We start from the raw sequence: 26,616 nt of genomic DNA, 5'->3' as shown, positions 1-26,616 counted from the left end.
AACGAGTTTCTGAGTTCTCGTCCCGATGGTTGTGAACATGTTCCTTTAGGAATATTTCTGGTGTAAATACAGGTTGTTGTAAACTTGGTTAAACCTTCACAATCACAATACACTTATGTAAAAATCAATAGATTCATCAATATTTACCAATGAATAAGCGTTTAAGCACTATATTCGCAGTGTTTGGGGAGTTCGTTTGAGAAATCGAGCTGTAAAATAAAGCGAGTGAGTGTGATTTTACGCCACTTTTAGAAATACCAAGCATTAACACGGTTGGGACATCAGAAATGGGTTCCCCACTTTGTAGCCATATGTAGAATCGAACCCGATTTTCGGCGTGAAGATGGAACGCATTAGGGACCATGTCACCGACCCCCCATCTCATCTGGTTTACGCTGACACATGACATATTGAAACATCTTTCAAAGAGGAGGTAAAACCTTTCACTCTCCCTCACTCACTCAAACGCCTAGAGAAACATACACGTGATTCTCAAGAGATAGAGCACCTTCTATAAATGACATCAACTGTCAATGTACACGTGTAAAAAGACATCGCTTAAAAAGTTTCCTGAATGCGTTTTCGTTAATCCAAACAGGTTTTCGAAACAGTTAACTTGAAATGCCATAGAATTATTAAAATACTGAAAGAAGAATATGTCCAACGAGTATGTCGCAGTCAAGCATCCGGAAAATACGTGCTATCTGCCCGTTAATATCTTTTCCTTTGAACACAATGGAACAAGGTCTCATTTTGTAAAACAATAGAAAACTCGAATGCAAGAATAAAACATCATACTAATATGATGAGTTTTCAACGCCTTGAAAAGAGTCATGCACATAAGCTCCTAATCATTCTACCCAGACCCAAGGCTACGCACGCAGTCACGCCTGTTAGCGTCATAATCACAAATGTTCATATTTGATAGTTTCCAACGGCGCGATTGCAGCCATATTGGTTACAAACAATTGACTTACCGACTTACATCCTTAGTCTCTTGTCAAGTGCAGAAGCCTTGACACGCCTTCCAAAGCTCTCTGTTCCCTTGCACGTTTTCCAGAGCAGGAAGTTGGGATGTAAACTAAAAAACATTCATTACAATAATTCGCTGGAAAGTGCCAGGATAGTCCATATTTGCATCAGGGGGTGGAGGTGGGCGATGTGTCATTATACTTCACTATCACACAGAACGAGCTGGAATTGTAAGTTGGTCATCAGTTTCCGATAAAAATCAACCGTTATAGGAATGTATGGGTAAGATCCAGAACAAAGAATATGGTCCGGGGTGGTTTTATGAGGTTCGAGGCGTGCGCTTTGTTTGTGGTTGACCCAATTTCATATGGTTGAGTCTTTCGACTTTGGATAATGAGACGATCGATACGGCTTGCAAGATGGCGGCGATCATCACGTGACAGTGAGCAAGGCTGAACAGGCAGGGGTGGGGGAGGGGATGATAGAATGTCGATATGTGAGGCGTAATAACGTTGGCATTCTGTGCACCAAGTAGTGTACACAATCGGTTGCATTGTTTCGTAATGGTGTTTTGTTCCGCGGAATTCGTCCCTAAGTGGAGCGCCATGGCGTGTGCTCATGCATTCTATGTGCCAGTCAGTGTGTAAATCAGTCACTGTGAAAATGGACTGGAATTTTCACTGCGGTAGTTTTACGAAATGCTTATATATTTCATATAATTTTCTAACTGGCTGACAACTTTCACTTAACATCACAGACAAGAAATCATTAGACCGGACTATACACATTTTGATACTCAATTTCATTACCATGAGACTAAAATAACCAAATTTGATTGAAACCCAAAGTGTATATTTTTTTGGGGCTTCAAATCCCGGCATAAAAAATAAATGATGTCTTTTAAAAACTTCAGTCAAACCGCTTGCTAAATGGGCAGCTTTTCGATTTGTAAAATGACTTATATTTAGGCATTTAAAAGATATGAATTTCATAGAGCAAATTAGATGTGTTTGTTTGTTGCCGAACGCCGCAATCAGGAATATTCCAGCCACATGACCTCGGACTGCAAATAATGTCTGGACGAGACAATCCAGTGATTGACATCACGAGCATCGATCTACGCAGTTGGGATACGATGACACGAGTCAACCAAGCCTGCCAGTCGCCTCTTACTACAAGCACATGTTGATGAAGACTCTGATATTCATGGGTTGGAAAATTAGAAACAGTCTGGGCATTTCTGTTACTTTGCACTCCGTCACATATATAAGGGTGTCAGGAACGTGACAGTTTGAGTGATTAATAATGACTGAATGTTTATACCGTAGAACTGAAATGTACAAGCACTGTACTAGAAATATTGAGCATACTGTACTGTAATGACTCATAACAGTTTAATTTTCATGCGATTATGCTTTTATGGGTATACTCAAGTTTACATGTTACGCTTCTTCTCAGATGAAACTAATAGTAATACTATGTTTTTACTGTTGATATGACTGTTATTTCACGTAACATCATTATTCTTGAGGGCCCAGCGGTTAAAGCGTTGTTAAAGCTTTTGCTCGTTGCTCCTAAGACCCGGGTTCGATTCCCCACATGGATACTCTGTGTGAAGCGCATTTCTTGCGTCCCCCGCTGTGATATTACTGGAATATTGCTAAAAGCGGCATAAAACCCAACTCGCTGATTACACTTAAATTAACTCAATACAATATTTTCAATAAGAACGCTGTAGAGGCAAAACTTAGCCATCTAAACTGACCGGCAAAAGAAGGTATACCAAAAGTTACCATTTCTCAAATTGTAAAACAAATAATTTGTGGGATGCACTAGAGAGATGCGTTCGGAAAAGCTCTTAACCACCACAGAAGAGACAACACAAGCCTTCCAGGACGAATGGTGTCGCATATTACGTGACCTTGACCGGCGTTTTCGGCTAGAAGGAGTCTGCATGCATGTATTGACACAAGGGGTGGAAATACAGATTACAAAAGTGATGGTAGTTATCATTTATTGTGTGTAGCTCAGTACCCGATTAACTTCTGTGTGACTGAAAACAGTTTTTCAGGGCCCTCAGTGAACTTACACATGTCAGCTACTTTAGTATGTTTAGCTCAGCGTGTGATTTTAGCTCACGTTGAGTAAAGATGTTGTTAACACGACTGTCTCATGCTTGTGTGTCCATGTACTTTGGGTCAATGATAATGACCTCTTGGAAACCTTGTATACTTTCTTTTGCCGGTCAGTATAAAATTAGAAGTTAGAATATTCGTCCAATAAGACGAAATACTTTGTGAAGAGTTGTGGCAGAGATTGTCACATGATCTAAGCTTAAACACCAAATTCTTTCATATGGTGGCGCCTGTTGTTTGCACCAGAACTGTATGTTTCATCAAAATAGCAATGCTACAGCGATTGAACGGCACATCATGTCTTGACCAGAAAACCTGTGATTGACATCCTGAGCAGCTACCCTGCAAAGGGCGCAGGGAACCCTATAAGCGGTTATTACTATGTTTATAATTATTTACCTTCGCTGATCAGTGGGCTTTGACGTTGCATTACTTTTCAGAGTTGCGTCCCGTTGCCTTCCAGGATCGGTCCCCGTTGTACAGCATTTCTGCTATATCATGATAAAGTCATGTCATTGTGAGAGATGAACGTAATTTGGCCCAGGAAGGTGAACGCGTTCTTATCATCTGATTCACAAATCCTGGCACCACAAAGAGAAAGAAATCAGCACCGGAGCGGTTTAGACCACAGCATTTTTAACATCACGTTTTAAGACCACCCTTGTCTCAAAATCAAGAAGCTAGTGATTTGTGGTTTGAACCACCCCTGGCCCTCCTGAAAAGAATCCCCTCATGGGTGCAAGAAATTACTGGATCCACCAAGCATGTTACTCATCCACTCACTCACTGACTCACTATTATAATGTTTTGTCACGCTAATTTTGTTTGGTTAAGCTTAAAATCTCCCTTTGGTCAACAAACATCCTAAATTTGGAATAGGATTAAAGCGGCTTAAAACTCCACTCACTTAACTAACTCACTCACTCACAGAATCACCCACTCAACGACTCCCTCACAGAATCACTCACTCACTCACTGAGATGTTTTGTAACACTAATCGTGCTTGGTAAAGCTTGAAATCTCTCTCTGGTCAACAAACATCCCCAAGGTTGGAATAGGACTGAAACCAGCGTCACAATTCCTCTGAGTTACTCACATAATCACTTACTCATCGACTCCTTCACTCATAGGCTTACTCTCTGACATAATGTTTTGTGACGGTAATTTGTTTTGGTAAAGCTTAAAATCTCTGTCTGGTCAACAAACATCCCAAGGTTGGAACAGGACTGAAAACAGCGTCAAAATACCTCTGAGTTACTCACAGAATCACTTACTCAACGACTCCCTCACTCATAGACTAAGAACGGAAAGCAGCGTCAAAAGTACAATCAGTTACTCACAGAATCACTAAGTCTTACTCATCGACTCACGCACTGAGATAATGCTTTTGTAATGTTGTAATTTTGCTTCGTAAAGCTCACAACGTCAGCTACAAATGCATCACCTCTAGGAAAAGTAAGTAAAACAATCTGGATCAATGATTCTGTGGATATCAAAAATAGGACCTAACACATTGCGATGGTGTAGTCTCGAAACGCCGATCGTCAGCATACAGAGGCGTATCAATAATTTATCAAGCCAGGTGACTAATTACAGTCTATGGTCCCGGTCGAAATGCAACACCTAGTTGGCACGAAGCACTCAGTAGAGAAATATGGAGTCAAAATCAAAGTCAATAGAACAATGGTATTTAAAGCGCCACGATGGAAATCACGGGGCCACGAGTACCTGTGTCTTGACCAGACAGGTGTAGTGCCTGTAAGGGCGGTAGAGTAGCCTGGTACTGTTGTTAAAGAGTTCGCTCGTCACGCCGAAGACCCGGATTCGATACCCCAAATGAGTACAATGTGTGAACCCCATTTCTGGTGTCCCCAGCCGTGGTATTGCTGAAGCAGTGTAAAACCAACTCACCCACTCACTCCAGATGTTAAGGAAGGGTGAGGCGGGTGAATGAAGGGTGAGTACGTGGGCGAAGCGAAGTCTGAGATGTGTAACCGGCAAGTGGGTTTAAATGGGTGTTACAACTGAGGCCAGGTGTGCGAGTTGTCGATATCTCGATGTGAGAGTGTGTGAATCAGTGCTCCTAAGTACTTACGGTTTAGGTTGTCAAACGAATGCGCCGCTTACTTGCGGTACCAGTTTGGGAGCGTCATATACCAGAATGAAGCTTATCCAACGGGGATATAGAAACCGGTTCATCATACGGGTTTCAGTTTATCGTCCCTGTTAAATTTTCTACGCAAACGTATAGTCTATCATATTTCAACCTAACGCATTTCTAATACGTGAGTTGGACTTAACGCCAATTTGAACAGCACAGAATATGGAATGCAGGCCTCTAACCTTTTTGTTTACAAAATAAGAATACTAACTGTTGCTTTTGAAATCGAACCCGCAACCACATATTTCTGGCATGCCAAAGGAACCCAAACTCACGACCAAGAATCTTCGTGTCTTAGATATTCGATGCTCATGGTGTCGGCATTTTAAGGACAAGAACCAGTTGGGCTTCTCTTCCCAGGTACACAGAAAAGGGACACAACTTTGCAAGCACTTCCGGAATGTTTAACGACCGACATGACAAAGGGTCACCCGTCACTCATTTCTGTTACCATGAAACAAATAATGTTTGCACGATGTTTGAGGCTAAATTCCCTGAATACCAAACTAAAAGGCATTGTTTTGACATCAAGTGAGTCACATCCGTGTACAGTTTGTAGCATACACTTTTCACTGAAGGCATAGCTGTATGGCGATTGTGGGGTGTGCGCTAACTAACCCGACTCGAATTAACTAAACCCATGAGCACGTTGAAGTGATGAATATATTGCACTGTTTCATGGGAAAGCATTAAATTAAGAATATGTACTAATCGTCGTGGTGCCTTTAAGACCATGCTATTGTGAAGTCGCCCCATCACTCAGCGATCTGGAGGCAGGAACTTCGACACATCTATTGATTAAGTTTGCGTCTTTTGCCGAACAGTGGGAGAGTTGATACAGTGGAGAATATCGCTGTGATATCTACGATAAATATAACCAGCAGTTGCATCGCCATGAGACTTTCATCGGATATTCTCGTCTCTTTCAGTAAGGCGCATGGTGACATACACAGACATTCATTGCAGGGTTGCGTCCCTTAGTTGTGTTAGTATGTGCTGAGTTCAAACTCAAGATTTGCACTGGTTATGATCATCGGGTTGTAAACAGCATAGCAGTGCTGTTGAATTTCACAAATGTAGTGCAGTGGAGAGTCCTCCCGCTTGGTGTGCGTCACTATTTCGATACTCGGCCGTGTTAAAGCTAAAGAAAGTCACAAATGTTACTTGTTATTATCTTGCCTGGAGACCCCTGAAGGTCCCGGGTTAGAATAGGCCTTCAGCAACCCATTCCTGCCATAAAGGGCGACTAACGGGATCGGGTGGTCAGGCTCGCTGACACATGTCATCGGTTCCCAATTGCGCAGATCGATGCTCATATTGTTGATCAGTGGATTGTCTGGTCCAGACTCGATTATTTACAGACCGGAAGATGGAATATTGCTGACTGCGGCGTTAAACTAAACTCACTCACTATCTTGCCTGGCGCTTGTGCAGATCCTCTTTCTACAAGACCACAGGTATCATAGGTTTTACTCTCCTGCCATCTTTAAGTCTCCCTTCATAAGTCCTGTCTTACTAACCTGGGTATTTTATTACCATGTTTTTCCTTTGTTTCTGAGTATAAAGATAGTTTGTCATGTGAAATATGTAGTATGTAAATGTATATATTCAACAAGTATGTTTACGTAATGTGTCATTATATAATCGTGTTGGTTAAGTTGGAGAAGTCATTTAATCAAGGTCATATCTCCTCCTATTCTGGTTCGATGAGCTTTGTTTAGGTAATATACACAAATGCGTTAGTTAAGACATATTTCACGATTGAACGAACCCTGATGTTAAACCTTTGGCGCATACATGGAACCTGGCTCAAATGGAACCAACTTTACTCAAGGAATGGCATAGTTTGCCCCTTCAGAGGATCAGGAGGTTGACATAGGGTATCAGGAGGAGAATGCTGGCTCTCATTAAGTCACATGGTCGTTACACTCGGTATTGGCCTTGACATTTTGAATGATCACATTCATCAGTAAATTCAACATTAAACATTCCAGCGCCATACGTGTGCAGACATGGTATTACATGAAAAATCAGTGTTTATTTATTTATTTATTTATTTATTTATTTATTTATTTATTTATTTATTTATTTATTTTAAAAATGACCAATTTGCAGCATAAATCAACATGGATTCCAATCATATTTGTCGTTTTATATGACTCAAGGGATCATACGAACTATGTTGTTCCATCGTGGTCACCACGAGTTTTATGAACGCGTTGTGAACCTGTCTTTGCAAAAATACACGGGTGCTTAATTTAGATCTTTGCGTATAGTTACGCTTATTGGTTATGTTCAAGTATCCTTATTTGTATAGGAAATACCTGCTCCTATTTAGGCTTTTAGTGGCATGCCATTCTGTTTTGTGCCGGTTCAATCAGCCTGTATTGTGAAAACAAAACATTGATAACTCTTTTGTGTGAGCTAACCAACAGTATTAAAAAGAAATATGAAACTCAGAGCGATGAATTAATAATACTCAACAGTAAATGACAGCAACAGTAAAATAGCAACAGACATCCAAACGAAACCTGGAGGTAATATGACGATATGAAGAAAAACCAAACACTGTCAAAAATAAAAACAAACATATTTCTTAATAATCATAGCAACCTATATACAGCAGGAAAATACACACATTCAAAATGAATACAAAGAACACCTATTTTGTTCAAATGAGCTTCTTCATATGTTCATATCAGGTCATATGTTAGCAGCTATCGATTGCGGAAATACTGCTTCACTTTGATTTAGACGCATCAAGTCCGCTTCTTGAAATAGCCAAATGACGTCATATGCTTGCAGGGGCTGACGTCATATCAGAGTAATCTCAACAGGGGTTGTCTTCCCCGTGCGTTTGTCAGGTCACTTCATGCTGTATTTCTTTCCATAGAACTAAAAACCACATTGATTTATAGCATGGTGCGAAAACACCGCATGCTTCAATGGAGTTATGAAACTTTTATCAGCCATCGATGTCGACTTGTAAGATGTGAAGAAATATACGATTCTGGCAAGAGTCAAACAGTGTTGAGACCGACATCATTTGGTCTTTGGTATAGACCCAGCAGTATATCTTCTCTTTGGCGTTACAGAGTTGATGGGAATCTGATCTACAGGGGAACGTATAGTTTAGTTTTACTATGCCGCTTTTAGCAATGGTAAGATCACACGGGGTAAACTAGAGACAATATGGGCCTCACGCATTGTACCCTTGTGGGGAATTGAACCTAGCTCTTTGACGAGCAAACACCTTAAACGCTACAGCACAACCCTTATAATTTATTGCAAGGTTTGAGTAATGACCGAGACGCCCTAAAATAGCCAAATACAGGTTTTTGAGAATGGTGAGAATATAATTTATTGCAACGTTTTGAGTAATGACCGAGAGGCCCTAATACTTTAAGTTACAGTGCCAGATACAGGTTTTTGAGAATAGTAGGAATGCACCCTCTTGAGAAGGATGGAGCGCACACTTCATTTTCAATGGTCAAGTTAACAAACTTTCAGGAACACGTCATATTTCTTTGGCTTTCCTAGCCCTTTGTTTATTCCTGATGTCCTTGGGCAGTGGTGTAACCCAGTGGTGTAGCCCAGTGGTCAATCCGAAGATCCGGTTCAGTTCCCTACACTGATGTGTGAATGCCGTTTCTAGTGTCACCCCCCGTGAAATTTGCGAAATATTGAAGGTTAAAGGCATCGTAAAACTAACTCATTCATTCAGTCAATGTACACGGTAGAGATATATTTCATACGTCACGAAATCTAGAAAAAAATTAGGGTGAGATCGTTAGCGGAGCGGTGGACGAGACGGTAGAGTTATTGGAGCGTTGTCCTGTTTGAAAGTCGGTGTGTGAGTCGGTGAATGAGACAGCGAGACGATATGTGTATTATCGATATCTCACTGTGTGAGTCTCTGGTGAATCAGATGGTGAATAGGTTATTGAGTAGCGTATGAGCGATTCCAGTGGTGAGACGATGCGTGAGTAGGCTGGTGAGTCTTAGGTGAGGTGGCTGGTGAGCCGATGAATGAAACAGTTGGTGAATACGTGAGCAGGTTATGATTGTGTTTGTGTGTGAGTGTTAATGTGAGTCGTTGGAAGTGGATATGTTAATGAGGAAAAGTGTATTTATCGGCCAGTGGACCAACTTAAGGTGAATATGTGACGAGGTGTCAGTCAGTCAGTCAGTCAGTCAGCAAATCGAGAAACGAGTTTATAGGCTTTTATTTCACCCACGATTTCCTAGGTGTGAGTAGAACTGACTTAACAGTATCAACATCATCACCACGTAACGTTTTTTTTCAATCACTGGATGCCAATTTATTTTTCGAAAAGGCCACATATTTATTCACTTTAAAGTGAGCATCGAATTATGGACACTTGACAATGGATGTACTTTTGAATTGAAAGAATATATTACGCAGAGATGTAGAATATCAAAGTTTCTTTGCGAGGGTGTAAAATCAATTGCGAAAAACAGACAGTGTAAAGGGTATTTTTCTAGATTTCGTGATTCTTGAAAAATTAAATGTCTCTGTCTATGGTCTGACAGTAAAAGCAGTTTGCGACGAATATTGCATTTGCTTTATGTAAACTGTGAGCGAACTAAATACTGTTTATTATCTTCACAACATAATGATATTTCAAATCGATTTGTATGGGTTTTTTCTATACCTCTACACGTTCGTTAAAAATGGCTTGCGATAAATGGAAAAAATCGATAACCTGCTTAAAAGGCGACACGAGGGAGGTGTAGTCTAGTAGTTAAAGCATTTTCTGGTATCTCTGGTCGTGATATTGATGGAATATTGTTAATGCAATGTAATCAATACACGCACGTTGCCTGTCAGTAAGTAAAGGAATGTATCCTGTTTTACGCCGCTTTTATCACTATTCCAGCAATATCACGACGTTGTAACACCAGAAATGGGGGGGGGATCGAACCCGGGTCGTCGACGTGACGAACGAACACATTAACCACTAGGTTACTCACTACCCCACTGTCCCAGTAAGTAAAGGAGGACAGTGCACGGGCACGAATAGAGACGCTCGTTACTCTGCTAATACATGTTTAAACCATCTAGACTCAGCCATCTTGATAAGACTTCAAACCACCAGTATATATTTTCGTTTTGTTCTGCTCAGGGGCTACCAAACTAGGACAACAACAAAAATGTCAGTATTGAGCGAATTAATCTGCATCACAAAATCACTATTGACAAAGTACAAATGTCATAATGGGGTGGGGGTAGGCAAGTGGTTAGAGGGTTCGCTCGTCACGTCGAAGGTCCGAGTTCGATTCTGCACTCGGATACATTATGTGAACCCCGTTTCTGGTGTTCCCCATCTTGATATTGCTGGAATGTTGGCTTCATTTCAGTGTATCCATGTTGGGAATCAAACCCGGGTCTACAGTCTGACGAGCGGACGCTTCGGTCACTAGGGTACCCCTTCAACCCTATACTTTTTGGATTATTTCTTGAAACGTCTACACATTGTTTAAATGCATTGCACATATCCAGATCAAATGACTCTCATGCACTAAACATGATTCTATGTTGAATCAGGCCTCCTCGGTAGTGGCGTGGATAGAACGTCAGTGGGCCAGGAGAATGTTGCTATTCTTAAAAAATATACCTTTCTTGCTGTATTATGTCAAGGAATCAAGAGGATAAAACACGGCCGGGTGGCCACGGGTATCCAGGCTGAACTACGGTATCACAGTAGGAAGGGGCATTCCGATAGCCAGGTCGTTAAAGCGTCCGGGTTCGATTCCCCACGTGGGTACAATGTGTGGAGCCCATTTCTGGTGTCTCATGTGGAGATATTGCTGGACTATTGCTGAAAGTGACGTAACGCAACGTATACTCAGTCGCCATCATTGTACTATACACATCGCTGTATTGATCTTCACGCTGACGTCAACCTCACTCTACACACATGGGACTGAATGTAACCGATACTACTGCACTGAGTGGATGCTAGCACGAGTAGCCTCCCTTTAACCACAAATGTGATCTAAGAAAATGATGCCCACAGCGTTTCGAGACAGGGTCAGACATTGCATGTTGATGTTTGAATATCAATAAATGAATTATTGATGAAAACTGAAATTGCATGGTAAATATCAAACGTTTCGTCCTGAACAGTAGCGCCTTGAGCATGTTTCAGTGTGGGACTTTCGCCCACTATATGTTGTAATTAGTAAGTACTGATCATGAATACTGGACGTGATCTCCATGACCTGTCATTTCAGAAAACTTTAATTTTCCCGGTAGCACTTAAAATGACAACGAGGGCAAAGCTTCATACGTCCGTAGAAAATCATTTCATAAAAGGTAGTTTCGATATTACAAGTACAGTATATATATAGGCAACTGATTTTACACCACCACAAATAAGTTGACATCCAGAGGTGAAATCGTTAAGTGATGATGATATTGATGCTGTTGAGCCCACCATCTCAGGTGTGGAATCACCAAAACACTGATCATCAACCTATTCACTATCTCATTCAACAACCGCCTCACGCAATACGATATCGACAACTCGCATATTGTCTCCATGTTTTATTCACCGAGTCACCGGTTGTAACACTCACTGAAACCCGCATATACGACTTTCACGCAGACCAACCAACCAATAACATTACCGTCTGATTCACTGCTTTACCTACGGACTCATCACCAACTCACCCACCTCACCCCTTCCATAACATGTGCGTTGAGTGAGTGAGTGAGTGAGTGTGTGAGTTGATTTATTGGTCAATTTCCTTGTTCGACAACACAACTCGTGAAGATCCGGATTAGAATTGATCTTCACCAACCACTGCTTGTCGTAAGACGCGGAATCGGGTGGTCAGATGCTCCAACTTAGATGATCGATTATGATCATCAGTGGATTGCTTGGTCCATCTATTTACAGACGGCCGTCATACAGCTGGAATATTGCTGGGTGTGGCGTCAAACAACAAATAAAGGCACAGTGATTAAGGGAAAGTGAATATCACCTTTTTAAGGCGCAAGGTAATGACAGGTATGATAAACTACAAGCGTTCAGATGTACCATGTAGCTTTTACTCAGTAATATGTTCTTTAAAAATAATCAATAAGTAAAATATAAACTTGTTAATAAAGGTTGTAGCACACGATTTGAAACAAATGAACAGTATGTACAACTTGACATCTGACTTTAAATCCTATTCTAATATTAAGAGGCTGGGCCCAGATTTTCGAAACTCTCTTAGCGCTAAGATAGTCGTTAGTGCCATAGCTTACGACTATCTTAGCGCTATGAGAGCTTCGATTTCAAATAGGCCCTGATTTCAAATCCTCATTGACGGTTTTCTCTTTGACTTGTGCGTGGGAGGGAATGGATAATGCTTTCTCACTCTTCTGCGATAGTTCCGGCACCAAACATCTCCAGTAGGTTACGATGAAGTCTGGAAACAAGGTGAAAAATTATTAAATAGGCAATTCGTTATAACTTAAACAGATTTCTTCAGAGCGATCGGTTCATTTCGGGTGGCCTGGGCGATGGTGTACAAAGTGGCTAAAGGGTTTGCTCCTCACGCTGAAGACATCAAGACCCACCCCTGCACGGGTACGATGTGGTACACCTATTTCTGGTGTCACCCGCCGTGATATTTCTCGAATATTGCTAAAACATGTGTAAGACGTGACGAAGTCATTACGATTTTGGGGCTTGTCTGTAAACATCATTGACACTAGTTGAACTTTCCACCTGGTTTTGATCCGTCAAGATCCCGATATGAACTGATCCTCAGTAACCCATGCTTGTCGTAAGAGGCAACTAACGGGATCGGGTGGTCAGGCTCGCTGATATTGTTGACACAACTTGAAGTCATCGTATTCTAGTTGTATAGATCATTGTTCATGATGTTAATCACTGGGTCGGCTGGTTCAGACAGCGTGAATGTTGTTGAGTGTGGCGTTTAACAACCGGCCAACAAATTGGACAGAGGCAAGTCTAGATCAAACGAAATTATGTTTCTTTGGGGATATGAGAACAACCGAGGTGGAAAGTCCTTAATAACTACAGCTTTCACTGATAAACGCTAGTCTACACCAAAACGAAAAGTAACAATATTTAAGGATAGATAGCATCTACACCGAAAGGTCGCATCGATTGAAGCTAACACTGGTATCAAGCACTAGCTTTCCGTTTCTCTCTAGATACTAACACTGGTATCAAGCATTTGTGTTATGTGTCGGTGTAGATAGTAACACTGGTATCAAGCACTTGTGTTATGTGTCGGTGTAGATACTAACACTGGTATCAAGCATTTGTGTTATGTGTCGGTGTAGATACTAACACCGTTATCAAGGATATGTAACACAGAGCGTCTTGGGGGCGGTGGAGTAGTCGGATGTTAAAGCGTAACGCGGGGAATATTGCTAAACCAGGCCTACCACAGAAAATCTCCCCACTGTGCAGAAAAGCCCTAAATATTCCAAACTGAAAATAGCAACATAAACATATTACCTCCCTACTGAAACTGTTAACAGTTAAAACACTACAACGGATTATAAAACGAGGAGCCTGCAACTTCGATTTGCGCATGCGCACATGGAAGGAGGCTCAAACGCATGTTGACATTTTCCACCTTGGACACAATTTATTTTCCCTAGTTTTCTGTTGTGTTATTTTGCATTTATCATCATCATATTTGTGTGCACACTTGTTTAGTTTTGTTTAGTTTAGGTTTCGCTAAAAACTAAACACACTCAACCTCGTGAATGGGGCATCGAATCGTTATGCAACACAAGACGTTAACGAGAACCACATACCACAGAGACACACCCTGCTTCGTGATGTGGCCTTTACACCCTGTCCATCCACTCTTTCACTGGGGAATGAGATAGTGAGTTGTGTTTTTGGCAATATTTTGCAATATTCCATCGCGACAGGGGACACCAGAAATGGGCTTCACACGTTATACCAATGTGGAGAATCGCACAAAGGCCTTAACCACTACGCCACACCATCAAAAGCTTATCAGCATCCCCTCTTCGTCCGTGTCCCCAAGCCGCGGTAAAGATGGAATATTTTTGAGTGCGGTGTAAAACTCAACTTATTCAAACCGTGTTCTCAACAAAGCGGCCAGCAGTGCTCTCACCTGACAGTGACGTCCAGATCGCCTGCCTCTACTTTATATACCTCGCCATCAAGACTCACAGCCCTCTCCAGGCGCGTTACTCGATCAGTTGATCCTTCTTCCGGAATTACCCGAAGCCGGAAAGACTTAACCTGTAAGGTCGTTACGAAGTCGTAGCTGAACTGAAAATAATATCAATACAGACAAATATTATAACAGAAAGTGATTACCTTCGCACAGAAGCCCTCTAAAACATAATACCGTATACTACAACACTTGTGAAGTGGTTGTTACTTGCATACAAGGATAGACCTGACAAATGACCCGTTTAAGCATGCATGAGAACGGCCCTCTGGCGTTCGCCATTGTGAGTGAAGGGGCCCGAGGTTGTCCGTGATGAAGTCTAGTGCGATTGGTGAAACGTGAAAGTGTTATGAGCAAGGGATGTGCAGCTACCTGCTCAATCCGTCAATACGTTTCGTGAAAACGTTCCCTGCGCCGGTCCAACTTGTCCTTGTTTGCCAGTAATTACGACTATATTAATCAGGGAGTAGATGGCTACTCACAGTGTCACGATGCAGCTCAGTCAGCTTGTTCATGTAGGAGATGAACGTCAACCTCCCACACTGCTTTTCCATCAACAACGTCATCGCCTCCGCATTGACGTCAAAAACGCCCTTCGGCGTATTCTTCTGAGGGCGCACTAAAGTTGGGAAGCACATTAATCCGGTATAACGTCCCTCTATCGTCTTCCAAACTGGTTCTGGGAAAAAGTCAAAAATAAGTTTCATCTACATAGACAAATATTTCATTGCGGCGGGGTAACCCACTGCTTGACAAGTATTAGATGAGCCAGCGCAATGAACGCGCTTGTGACAAGCAGGCTCGGCAAGTAATGTGGATGAATACACTTGGTTGCTACATGTGCAATACATGCTGACCGTGGCGTGAAATCACTACCGCTACTGTTTCGTAGAGAGGTTTAGTTTAGCAAGACACCATCACAAAACGAGTCAATTTTTGAATGTTTGCAGATTTCATTTGCGCAAACCCAAAACTTTCAAGCACAAACCTGATGATTCCGTCAATTTGTACTAAGTTTATATAGAGTACAAAAGCAGCTGTCTACCCTAGATATGATATATGATATGGCAAGAGGCCAATTGCACTACAAGGATTTAAAGGAAAGTTTTCGAAAAAATGTGAAAGACATCGGGTTTAGGTGGCGAAAAACACAGTCAGATCGTAAGGATTTAATGGAATGAAAAGACATCGTTGCAAAGCGTTTGCAATACTTGCGGACAATAATGATTGCATGTACACCACATTGTACCAAAATGTTGGCAACTTGATGGTGAGGTTTAATAAATGAGGTTCAACTTCCGTCCGGCACCGGGCCTCGACTAATTGTGGTTCATGCAGGGTCTGAAAATGGTCTTGTACCAAATGCTTTACTTGTATTTGATTCAAAGCTCAAGTCAGCAGATTACCATGACGAGATGAATTTTGATAATTTTTCCAAATGGCTGCAGGCAAAAACTGATCCAAAACATTTCACCCCACACCGTCATTGTTACGGATAATGTTCCACAAAACAGCAAGCAAGTGGACAAGTGTCCAACAACGGCTAGCAGCTTGGTTACTAAGACACAATATTGCACTTGATGATAAAATGCTCAAAGCCGAACTGTTGTTTCTGGCAAAATCCAACAAATCTGGTCTTGCCTATAGAGCAGACACTATGTTGAAGCAACATGGCCATGACGTACTATGTCTTACTCCTTGCCACGCATAACTGAACCCAAATGAGTTGACTTGAATGTAAAAAATTATATTGCTACACAAAACCTGCAGTTCACAAAAACTTCGCTAAGAGTTTCCATAAATGAGGAGATGTCTGAAATCGGTGCTAAGGAATGGCCCGTATGTTGTAAACATGTCAAAACCATTGAAAGTGGCTACTGGCAACGGGAAATTGCAGTAGAAAAAGAAATTGACAGAATCGTGATCGATTTAGGACTGACAAGTAATTCAGACATCTAGACCGATTCAGAAAGTGTCGACTAAGGTTCGAATTAAGTATGTTTAAATCAGTAAACTCTATAATGGATCTAATGAGTATTTGACTCCAGTCTGTGACGAAAAGTACTGAGGCTAAGTTTACTTAGACTGTATTTGACTCCTGTATGGACAGGATGTATCAGACTACATGGTAGGGCTGTGCAATATTACCGGTAAACTGGTGTATACCGGTACAGTATCTCGCGATACCATTATCGCGATATGGCTCCGATTCTGGAATATACTGAGTCATCATTATGTTCGCAAAAGTCTGTTTGCAATACAGTACTTTAATTAACCATTCTACATTAAGGCTATGTATCATTTTATTTATCTGTAAGCCATTAGCGCTACAATAATCGTAACTCGAATACTTTAACATAGACTTACGGCAGTCTTAGCACTAAGATCGCTTTGAGGAACGGGGCCCAGGTTACTTGCCCCGCCTGCTTGTCACAAACGCGTTCAGTGCCCTGGCTCATCTAATACTTGCCAATCAGTAGTATAATATAACAATCAAAACACGATTCGCACGAGGAAATTGAACTTTTCAATATTTATACGACAACCCATTTCCCTCTAGTTTCAAATGGAAATGTGCTGGAGGGCGTCCCCATATTGGGGCCATTTGTCTTGTCGTGGCTCATCTAATACTTGTCAAGCCGTAGTGGTTAATATTCTGCAGGCTTGGGGAACATAAACATACCTCGAGGGTACATGAGCCCATGGACCCCGAGGGACCAGTGTATTTATCCGAACACCTGAATATTAATTTTGAACTGTTTGAAGCACTTCTGTTGAACGCGAGGCGAATCGCCATTTTGCAGACGACACAAGGTCGAGTTATCTCCCTTCCATCGATTTCAATCGCAAAACACCGTCATTGGTAATTTCCGTGCTTGATGCGCAATTCAATGTTATTCGAGGTAAAAAAAGTACTACCAAGAAGCACCAGAAGAGTTCGGAATTTCCAGCGGTCTACATTGAAAATAATACATCACCTGTAAGCGGGGTACATTGAAAATAACAGAATAGCGTTTAGCGAATCGGAAAGCGACATTCATGTGTGAGGTAAGATAAGTATACATATACTACTCCACATTATTATGTAGATACTTACAACTGTACAACCAGGTCCAGATTAGAATTGAATTTCCGGAACCTATGCTTTTCGTACGAGGCGATTAACGGGACCGGGTTGAAACATGTCACCGTATCCCATTTGCGCAGATCGATACTCATGTTTCTGATCACCGAAATGTCTGGACCAGACTCGTTTATTTACAGACCGCCGCCATATAGCTAGAATATTGCTGAGTGTGGTGTAAAACTAAACTGACTCACTCACTCACAGAGAGTGAGGCTGTACGCGTAATCATAACAACATACCTGTTTCTACGGTGCTGTTGTCAACATCACTCCCGCCTCTGAAAGAGTTATATGTTTACGATTAAGCTAAACAATAATGTCAAGTTTTTGTTAGTATTTCCATGTGAATTAGTAAATTCATACCTTCTAACCTCTAGTCATTCGGTCAGTCGAATTTTTAGATAGGATAGGGCGTAAAACTGTCAAAGGTGTGGGTAATATTTATTTACGAATTTATCAATCTTAAATCTGACTATATCGTCCAATAACTGCAAAAGATGTTTAATTCCAATAACATCATGCTGAGCTGTCTAGAGACAATATTCCATCTTCCATTGGGTGCGAAACTGTGGTGTCTGTTCACGTCTTCCCAAGAACTAGGGGTGGGGTCATTGTAACCAAATGTCCCGTGTCTTAGTTAGGGAGACTGAGGATAGAAGACAAGCCTTCTTTGAGGTTACGGAAAGTTGGCGAGTGGGGACGAATGGACAGCATTATGACGTAATTGGGCCTGTTTATTCCCGTAAACCGGAAGTCGTACAAAGCCAATGTCGTGATCGACCATACGTTACAGTCAAGGGTGCTTGATTGGTTATTTGATGAACATAAAGATTTACTGGGTTACGTCTTTTCTTTATTCTGGAGTACCACGTTTCAGGGCTTGTACCACGGAAACGTGGTGCTCCAGAATAAAGAAAAGACGTAACCCAGAAAAAATCTCTATGTTCGGGAGATAAACAGTGTTCCTACGCACATGTGTTTAGCATGGTGGAGTAAATATAACTCACGTTTGTGGTTCGTAGGGCAAGTAGTCGATTCGAATATTGAACTCGCTTCGAGACCTCCAAAATATTGCAATCATTGCAACTGAAACACGAAACAAACCAAAATTGCGGGATGGCATCATGGTCACACTCTAAGCTGCCGGGCAACGCTAAATCTCTGCGACTGATTCCATGAACGATACATGATGGTTATTTTTTGGTGAAACTGTAATACATCATCATCATCATCAACAACAACAACAACAACAACAACAACAACAACACTATCCTGTTTTACAGATTACAAATAGCATGCACCAGAGAGGGGTCAGTTGATTCTGGCACAGTCAGGCTGGTAAGGCTCATCATCAACTCAAGGCTCTTGCCTCCTCTACACGCAGCCCAGACAGTGAAAACTGCGACTGGGACTTCTCCCGGGGAATGCTGCCTAGTCGCGGATATGAATTCTCGGAACATGTCAGCCATCTGTATAACTCAGAGAGTGTCAGAACGGCTCCATATCTGCACAAAGAGACATGGAGGTACCAAACCAGGGGCACCAAGAACAATGGGAAGCTTGACGACAGTATACTTTGGATACAAGCGCTTATTTACGTCTGCGTATTTAGCATGCTTTTCCTGAATCTTGCCAATCACGTTGTTGTCAACAGACAGAAAATTCGATAATATGAATTAACGCATTGTATATAGCTTTATCAAATAGGACTGTCACAACTTCAGGTTTATTGGCTGGAATTCTTCTATGGTTGTATATAGGACTATTCCAAAGAAGTTTCAAAGCATCATTTTCCATGACGACATATTCAGGGTCAAAAGCCACATGCTACAGTCAGTAGAGGCACCAAACAATGCCATTATGTTGTTTAAGATATGCTGTTTGTTCCAAGGTAAGGAATCCACTGATGACGTTTTAGGCAGTCTCTGTAACTCCACTGCACAAGCTACATTTAATACAAGTATTTCATGGGGAGAAATGGCATTGGGCAGCAAAATAGACGGCCTCTTTTTCACACGTAAGACCAGCCGACTTCATCCTGTCGTTTGGATTGTTGTATTGTTAAAAGAAATACCACAGGATAAAACTTACGCAGAAATCGTAGCCGGCCCAGCCGTCTGTCTTCAATGTATTCCATAATCTCACTCCAAAATCCGTGGCCAAAGATCACCCCCGTAAAACCCAGATGTTCGTTGCCTTGACTGATGCTAGCAATGTTCTTGAAGGTTCTACATCCTAACACACCAAACAACGTCAGATTCAAAGCAAGAACTCATTAATTGTTGGCAAATGATCCATGAAAGAATTTGGTTCACTTTTACTCCACTTTTAGCAATGGGTTACCAATATTGTACCTATTATAGGGTATCGAACCCAGGTCTTCGGTGATGACGATCCATGGAACAATTTGCTTCGAACAAGTCGAAGTTAAGTTTTACGCTGCCTCTTTCCTCAGTTTACTAATATCGAGGACACATTGTACCTACGTGGGGAATCGAACCCGGGTATTCAGTTATAACGAGCGAACGCTTTAACCACTAGTCTACCTCACCGTTCCAAACACGTCATGGCATACCTGTAATGATGTTGAGAGCTGCTGTCTCTATGTCGTCACTTCCGCAAAGTTCTTTCGCAATACCATTTTGTGTTCCTGGGGTACGAAAAACGTAATAAGACAATAATTACTAGATTATAGACATCTGGATTAGTCGAGTTAAGTGTGGGTGTTTGACTGCTCTTTAACGTCGCACATTGCAATATTCCAGCTATATGACGGCTGTCTTTATATAATGGCGTCAGAACCACACAATCCAGCGATTGAAATCATGAGCATCGATCCATGCAATGGGAATGCGACATGCATAAACCAGTTCAGTAAGCCTGACCACTCAATCTCGTTGGTCGCCCCTGGCGATAGGCATGGATTTTCACGGTTTGGGAGGGGGGGAGGGGGGGGAGGGGGGGAGGGGGGGTCAAGAAATCTACGAGGCTATTCACGTGGCTACATTTTGAAGCCAGGCGGCTTTGGTCCATGCTCACATCATCACTGGTTGGTTCAAACTTAAGTCTTTACAGGCTAGAATATGCAAACCGAAACATACGTCTCATTAATCAATTCAGTCAATGACTACTAATTCTCTGCCGATCCGAATTTTCTCTTGTGAAAAGAGACACTACAAACAAGTACTGTTACATTGAATTAGAATTCTTTGCTTTCGTTTACAAATTAATTTTAATTATAAAGTTGAATAAAATTCTAATTTTATATGTTATGTCGAGGTTTAGGCAGCATGTCGTTAACTAAGACGTCTCAGACTGCCTTCGTTAGAAGACGTCGTACAATGATTCACAATTCGCCTGGCTCACTGGTTACACCTGTTATGTGTTCTTTGCGATTATTAGGTACATTTTTGTTACGACAATGTAACTGATATAATAATATAATCAAATAATCCTGATTAATGACTGTATATCAGATGAATAAGCTGGTCTCAAAATGTTGGACTGGTTATTGTACTATGTTGCGCCATAGGACGTAACCTAGTCAGCAGGAAACGAGACTGTGAGTGAGATAAATGAGTGATCGAGGTCACTGCACTTCGCGACAACTTAGTACTTCCTGTCAGAAACAACGTTACATACTTCTTCGAATGGTTTCCAGGTTGTCTGCTGACAGTAAGGAACCGATAATACTTGTAGCCAGGAACAAAAACAAATCCGATCTAACCGTCCCCATATTAGCCAGCTATTACGACTGTCAAGAGCTGTGACAGCCAAGCACAGGTGTACACTTGGTCCGGTCTTGTAAAGTCGCGCAATTTGGAACCAGAACTGGTTCTTTAACATACGCTTGTCACCGGAAATCTGTTACCGGAAAAAGCTGGACTCTTGCATATCGCACAAAAGGAGTCGGAAACCAGAGACTTACAGGACCAATCTCAAGGCGTGTTAGCCAAAATCACTAAAAATCACGCAGGCCTCAGACGTTTCAGTTTTGTAATGATAACGGGTACGGTGCTGACAAACATATCAACATATTTGGAGCGAACTAGGAGTCACATGCTCCTGCTGTTCCCAAGGGTTGCAACTCTCCACAGTGAATCAGACAAGGGGTCCATCCGTGCCCTAACACAACTGAAAGAAAAGCCTAGATTTTCTGAGTGAACCGCCCTGTAGTTACTTTTGACCAAACGTAAATACGCCATTTTGGCACGGATTGGAAATAAATGTTGATCTTGGACTTACCGGTGGGTATCATTCCTACTGGAAATGGTAATGCCTTCAAGTCGGCATCAGTGGTTCCAATTTGTATCCCAGCGTCCTTCTGTATCCTTGGCAACAGAGTGTGTAGCAGTTTCTGGAGCGTGCCATCTCCACCAGCGACCACCACTCTGTTACAACAATGTGTTGGTTTGATTCGGTGCCAAGACATTTAAACCTCGTTAATCGGACTGGTCTACAGACATACAAATCAATGAAGGAGCTTCTAATATGGTGGGACGTCTGTAATATATAACTCTACTTACCCCGTGACCCTCGAGAAGTCGAACGTGTTTCCTAACTCCTCTGGGTGCGATGGGCTTTGAGACACTGAAATAAGGAAAACTTTTCATGTCTTCACCCATTCAAAATATTTGCATTGACATTGATGTCATGTCATCCTTCACTACTTGCGGCCAAGTAAACACTTTCCAGATGTGAAACTTTCCTGTAACACTTTACTCATATAAGACATTGGCGGTTTTGGAGGAAAGGGAAAGGTTGGTTATTTAACGCTGCCCTCAGTAATATTCCAGCTATATGGCGCCCATCTGTGCATAATCGAGTCTGGACCAGACCATCCAGTGATCAACAGAATGAGCATCGATCTATGCAATTAGGATACGATGTCATTGATGGCATATCATCTTCCTCTACCTGTAGCCCAGGAAACAGTCCCCCTGATAAGAAAGTTTTCTCCAACACTTTACTCATATAATCTAGCTACGCTGAGTGATTACATTGGTAGGTTTTGAAAAGGTTGGATGATGGTTGGCTGATTTGGTGTTTAACACCTAACATAGCAATATTCCAGCTAAATGGCGGCCGTCTGTACTAATCGAGTTTGGAACAGTCAATCCAGTGATCAACAGAATGAGCATCGATCTACGCATTTGGGATACGATGTGTCAACCAACTCAGAGACCCAAGCACCACTCGATCCCGTCTGTCTATATTCTACATTAAAAAAGTACATATTCTTTCTCTGTATGTCTCCTCTACCCTAGGTCTCTGTCGCTATGACACACACATATACACACCCGCACGCGCGCACACACACACAACCTATGACTTCCGTGTCGATCTTGGCCAGTCGGAACAAAGGGGCGACAACTCTTCTGTACTGGGCTTCTCCTTGGCCGCTTGGACCACCGACGGGATTTATCAACACCAGCAGGCGGGAGGGCCGATCTACAAGAAGAAAAGAGTGAGTTTGTGGCAGCTTTTAGCAATATTCCGGCAATATCACGGACACCAGAAATGGACTTTACTACATTAAAAGACACCAGGAGTGAGTGAGTTAATTTGCTTTCATTCCGGTTTATGAGCACGCCAGAATCTATCACTTGATGAGGAAGAGCGCCCATAGTATTCCTGGGCAAATGTGGAAAACCCAAACCAACCCGAAAGTCTCTCCTCCATATAAGGGTTCATGAGGTCAAGCAAATGCCGTTCAGATTTACTGGCACATGATGAGTTTTGTCAATCACTCGGGCAGTGGGATGGCCTATTAGTAAAACTAAATTAGACCCGGGTTCGAATTTGTAGAATGTGTGGAGCCTGGTGTCACCACAAGCAGCGTAAAACTCGTTCACCAGAATGACCAGTATGGCTAAGCAGCTGTTTGATATTGTTGCTTGATGTAAGATACAAAGTGCATATACTAACCAAAGAATATAAGACTTAGTGTTGAAGAGGACGATACTCTTTGACATTTCTTTAGTTTATCTGTGTTATTCCTTTTCGTCTGATTGAATGTAATGATAAAATGACCGGTTGTTCTTTAACTTCTTTTGAGTAGCATGTTAACAAGAATGCGTTAAGAAGAGTACATATGACTGGACAGGAATATGTGACTCTGATCACATAAAGACGACGAGCAGCATCTACAATGGCGTATGGTCTCGCCTACCTTTCTTGGATTTCTCCTGTACAGTACTTAAAATGTCTTCGAAATTAGTCCCGTTGCTGAGAAATGTCTTGTGTTTGTGTCTCCAGACACGATTTGCTTGTTTGTCGATAAAATGCAAGGTGAAGCCTTTGTTGTTGTCAAGGTCGCCGATGATCTCTGTCGGTGTTTTGGGTGACACCTGTCCTCGGTGACAGGTAATGACGTCTGACCAAGTGAGGGTAACTGTGAAGATAGATGAACAGTGTATTAACGCCTCTTGTGTCACCTGCATATCAACATCAACAATGCATTAACGTCTATTGTGTCACATGTATACGAACATGAACAGTTCATTAACGTCTCTTATGTCATCTGTATATCAACATGAACAGTGCATTAACGTCTCTTATGTCACCTGTATATCAACATGAACAGTGCATTAACGTCTCTTGCGTCACCTGTATATCAACATGAACAGAGCATTAACGTCTCTTATGTCACATGTATATCAACATGAACAATTCATTAACGTCTCTTATGTCACCTGTATATCAACATGAACAGTGCATTAACGTCTCTTTCGTCACCCGTATATCGACATGAACGGTGCTTTAACCTCCTTTATGGCCTCCTTTATGTGCAATGGCCTCTCTGATGTCAGTATGGAACTTGATAGTAATACCTTAATGTGGCCTGCTGCAGGATTCGTATGCATGTGTAATGTGCTGCTGATTGGATATACACTTGTAGCACTCACATGGGTTGAAATGATATATTTTTATATCATCATCATCGTCATCATCATCATCGTCATCATCATCATCATGTCGCTGTGTTAATTACACGTCGATAAAAACACTTGAGGGTATCTTTATCAACTAAATATCAATCAATGGATTGAATTTGACAATACTGATTAATTAAAACTACCCACTGTGCCGACTTGTAAATATTTAGTTTTATGTTCAGTTAGTGGTACACCTCCTCATGAGATGCGGCGTATAACAATATCCATTCTTTTCTTATACAACGTCATCTCTGTAAAAGCAGGTAATCTCTTGATAACTGGTTTTATTGGTGCTGCGCGCAAGTAATATACCACCTAATAGACAGGATCCCAGTTACAGGTATCAGGGTCAAAGGGAGGCTACTCCGACATGAAATGATCAGTTACAGTAAACATACGCACCAGTTACTGTATCCACGGGTTTCACCGACATCAAGACACCCTTTGTAACTTTCATTAACTTACAATATGATATATAAAAAAGAATCATGACTCAAATTAAGATCACACGATAATCCTAACGGCGTGTACTTACCTTCGCTTGTATCCACCAAGTTTCTCCATGAAATCCCTTCCTCCGTCAGACTCAAAGTCACATGGACGCTGTCGGTTACGAAATCCCTGACAGCAAGTTGTGTGGCCTGGCCGGGAATGGTTTCTGACCTCCCTCCCTCCCTCCATAACAGTTGCTCACAGCTGAACTCTGTACGGTCCTCGCAGGTTGAAGGCAACATGTGTTCACAGGCTGTGTCTTGACCCAGTGTTTTCCTGCACTGTTTACATTGGACGGTTTTTTGTTACAAGTACAGGTCACGAGAGGCTCGCTTTATGAGGCTGAATACGTAGCTATCAAGCGAAGCACCCGCTGTCACTAAAGGAACGTTCATATAGTTTATGGGTTGTGGGGTAATGATGACTTAAGGTTGCAGACCCATTTTGTTGCGGGGGAGGTGGTGGGAAGTCATTCACTTTGTACATAAATGTTAGGGTGATCACTCACTTTGTACATGATTTCGGACCCGTGAAGGTCACGGGATAGAATAGTGCCTTAAGCAACCAATGCTTGCCATAAAAGGCGACTATGCTTGTCGTAAGAGGCGACTAACGGGATCGGGTGGTCAGGCTCGCTGACTTGATCGATGCTCATGATGTTAATCACTGGATTGTCTGGTCCACACTCGATTATTTACAGACCGCCGCCATATAGCTGGAATATTGTGGCGTAAAACTAAACTCACTCACTCACTACATGATTTCGACGAAGGCTTACCCTTTGTCTGTGAATAAACACGTGTCAATCAAGTCGGCTAGCCTGAACTTCTGATCACGTTAGTCGCCTCTTACGAATATTTCATTCTATCGTGCATCATACCGAGGAAACCCAAACCTTAAATGGAGTGAGTGAGTGAGTGAGTGAGTGAGTGTGTTTTTACGCCGCCATTAACAATATCACGGCAGTGAACACCAGAAATGGGTCCACTCATTGTGCCCATGTCGGGAAAGCCGACAATAGAATTTATTAAGCTCTTAATTCCTGGAGGCGGAGACACGTGTATCAAAAGGTCGAGTCACCAGATGTAACTGCAGATTGTGTTTCTTTTCCTTCAAACAGATTCCACAACGAGGTGGATTGTCAAGTTCTCACACAAGGGAGTACTTGAGATCGAAACTCCCGATTGAGCAGTTGAATCACGAGGGTCAGTGTGCGAACTGACGGTTATAGATATGTTCTAATGAACAATATCACGAAACACAAAATTCTGCATGACGAGCGAACGAACACAACCACGTAGGAGAGAGCATTTGCTTTTCAGTGTAAACATAATCCAGAACTTGGTGTAGAATTTATTTCCTCATAATCATATTAAAGCGCCTTAGGAGGGTTGCAGAATCCGATCCATGTGCCGAGACAGTTCGGCTCTTAAATTTACATTTGTGCCAGACACAGTTGAATTTCCATGTCTTTGGAGTTAGTCGGTGAGTGATTACGTGAGTTTGAGATTAAAATAATTGTTTATCTTGAAAAATGAAGGGTTCTTGCAACAGAGACCACAGATTGACCAGTATCAAGCCTCCCCAA

The 26,616-nt window shown here is 41.9% G+C and overlaps 2 protein-coding genes across 3 annotated transcripts in view; both read right to left on the bottom strand.

Annotated features, from left to right (window-relative positions):
• The window catches only part of LOC137290323 (arrestin domain-containing protein 1-like), a 31,866-nt gene extending 30,776 nt beyond the window's left edge, over positions 1–1,090 (bottom strand). The window contains exon 1 of the mRNA XM_067821156.1: positions 978–1,090. The gene's annotated coding sequence lies outside the window, so the exon portion shown is untranslated. The remainder of the gene's footprint in view (positions 1–977) is intronic.
• Positions 1,091–12,324: 11,234 nt separating this feature from the next.
• Positions 12,325–25,323, bottom strand: LOC137290715 (ceramide kinase-like). Of its 2 annotated transcripts, none has more exons than XM_067821806.1 (12): positions 25,072–25,323; positions 23,771–23,992; positions 22,924–23,049; positions 22,125–22,188; positions 21,844–21,989; positions 20,174–20,248; positions 19,690–19,833; positions 18,606–18,684; positions 17,839–17,876; positions 14,955–15,151; positions 14,410–14,570; positions 12,325–12,711 (listed from the first exon to the last, which is right to left on the bottom strand). In XM_067821806.1, exons 1-12 carry the CDS (start codon positions 25,268–25,270, stop codon positions 12,657–12,659), a joined length of 1,506 nt encoding a protein of 501 aa, XP_067677907.1. In that variant the 5' UTR covers positions 25,271–25,323; the 3' UTR covers positions 12,325–12,656. The 2 variants fall into 2 exon arrangements, with proteins under 2 accessions (XP_067677907.1, XP_067677908.1); XM_067821807.1 differs by lacking the exon at positions 25,072–25,323 and adding an exon at positions 24,939–24,997.
• Between the last annotated feature and the right edge of the window lie 1,293 nt (positions 25,324–26,616).

The sequence above is a fragment of the Haliotis asinina genome, chromosome 7 (genome assembly GCF_037392515.1).
Source record: "Haliotis asinina isolate JCU_RB_2024 chromosome 7, JCU_Hal_asi_v2, whole genome shotgun sequence".
Lineage (NCBI taxonomy): Eukaryota > Metazoa > Mollusca > Gastropoda > Lepetellida > Haliotidae > Haliotis > Haliotis asinina.
This window is presented reverse-complemented; position numbering and strand designations above follow the sequence as displayed.

Bases quoted from the DNA above. Each gene is read 5' to 3' on its own strand.
- LOC137290715 (XM_067821806.1), bottom strand. From the start codon at position 25,270: ATGTTGCCTTCAACCTGCGAGGACCGTACAGAGTTCAGCTGTGAGCAA. The intron at 23,050-23,770 runs GTAGGCGAGACC...TTCTTCTTGTAG, and splicing joins ACAGGAGAAATCCAAGAAAG to ATCGGCCCTCCCGCCTGCTG. The intron at 21,990-22,124 runs GTAAGTAGAGTT...TTGTTGTAACAG, and splicing joins GACTTCTCGAGGGTCACGGG to AGTGGTGGTCGCTGGTGGAG.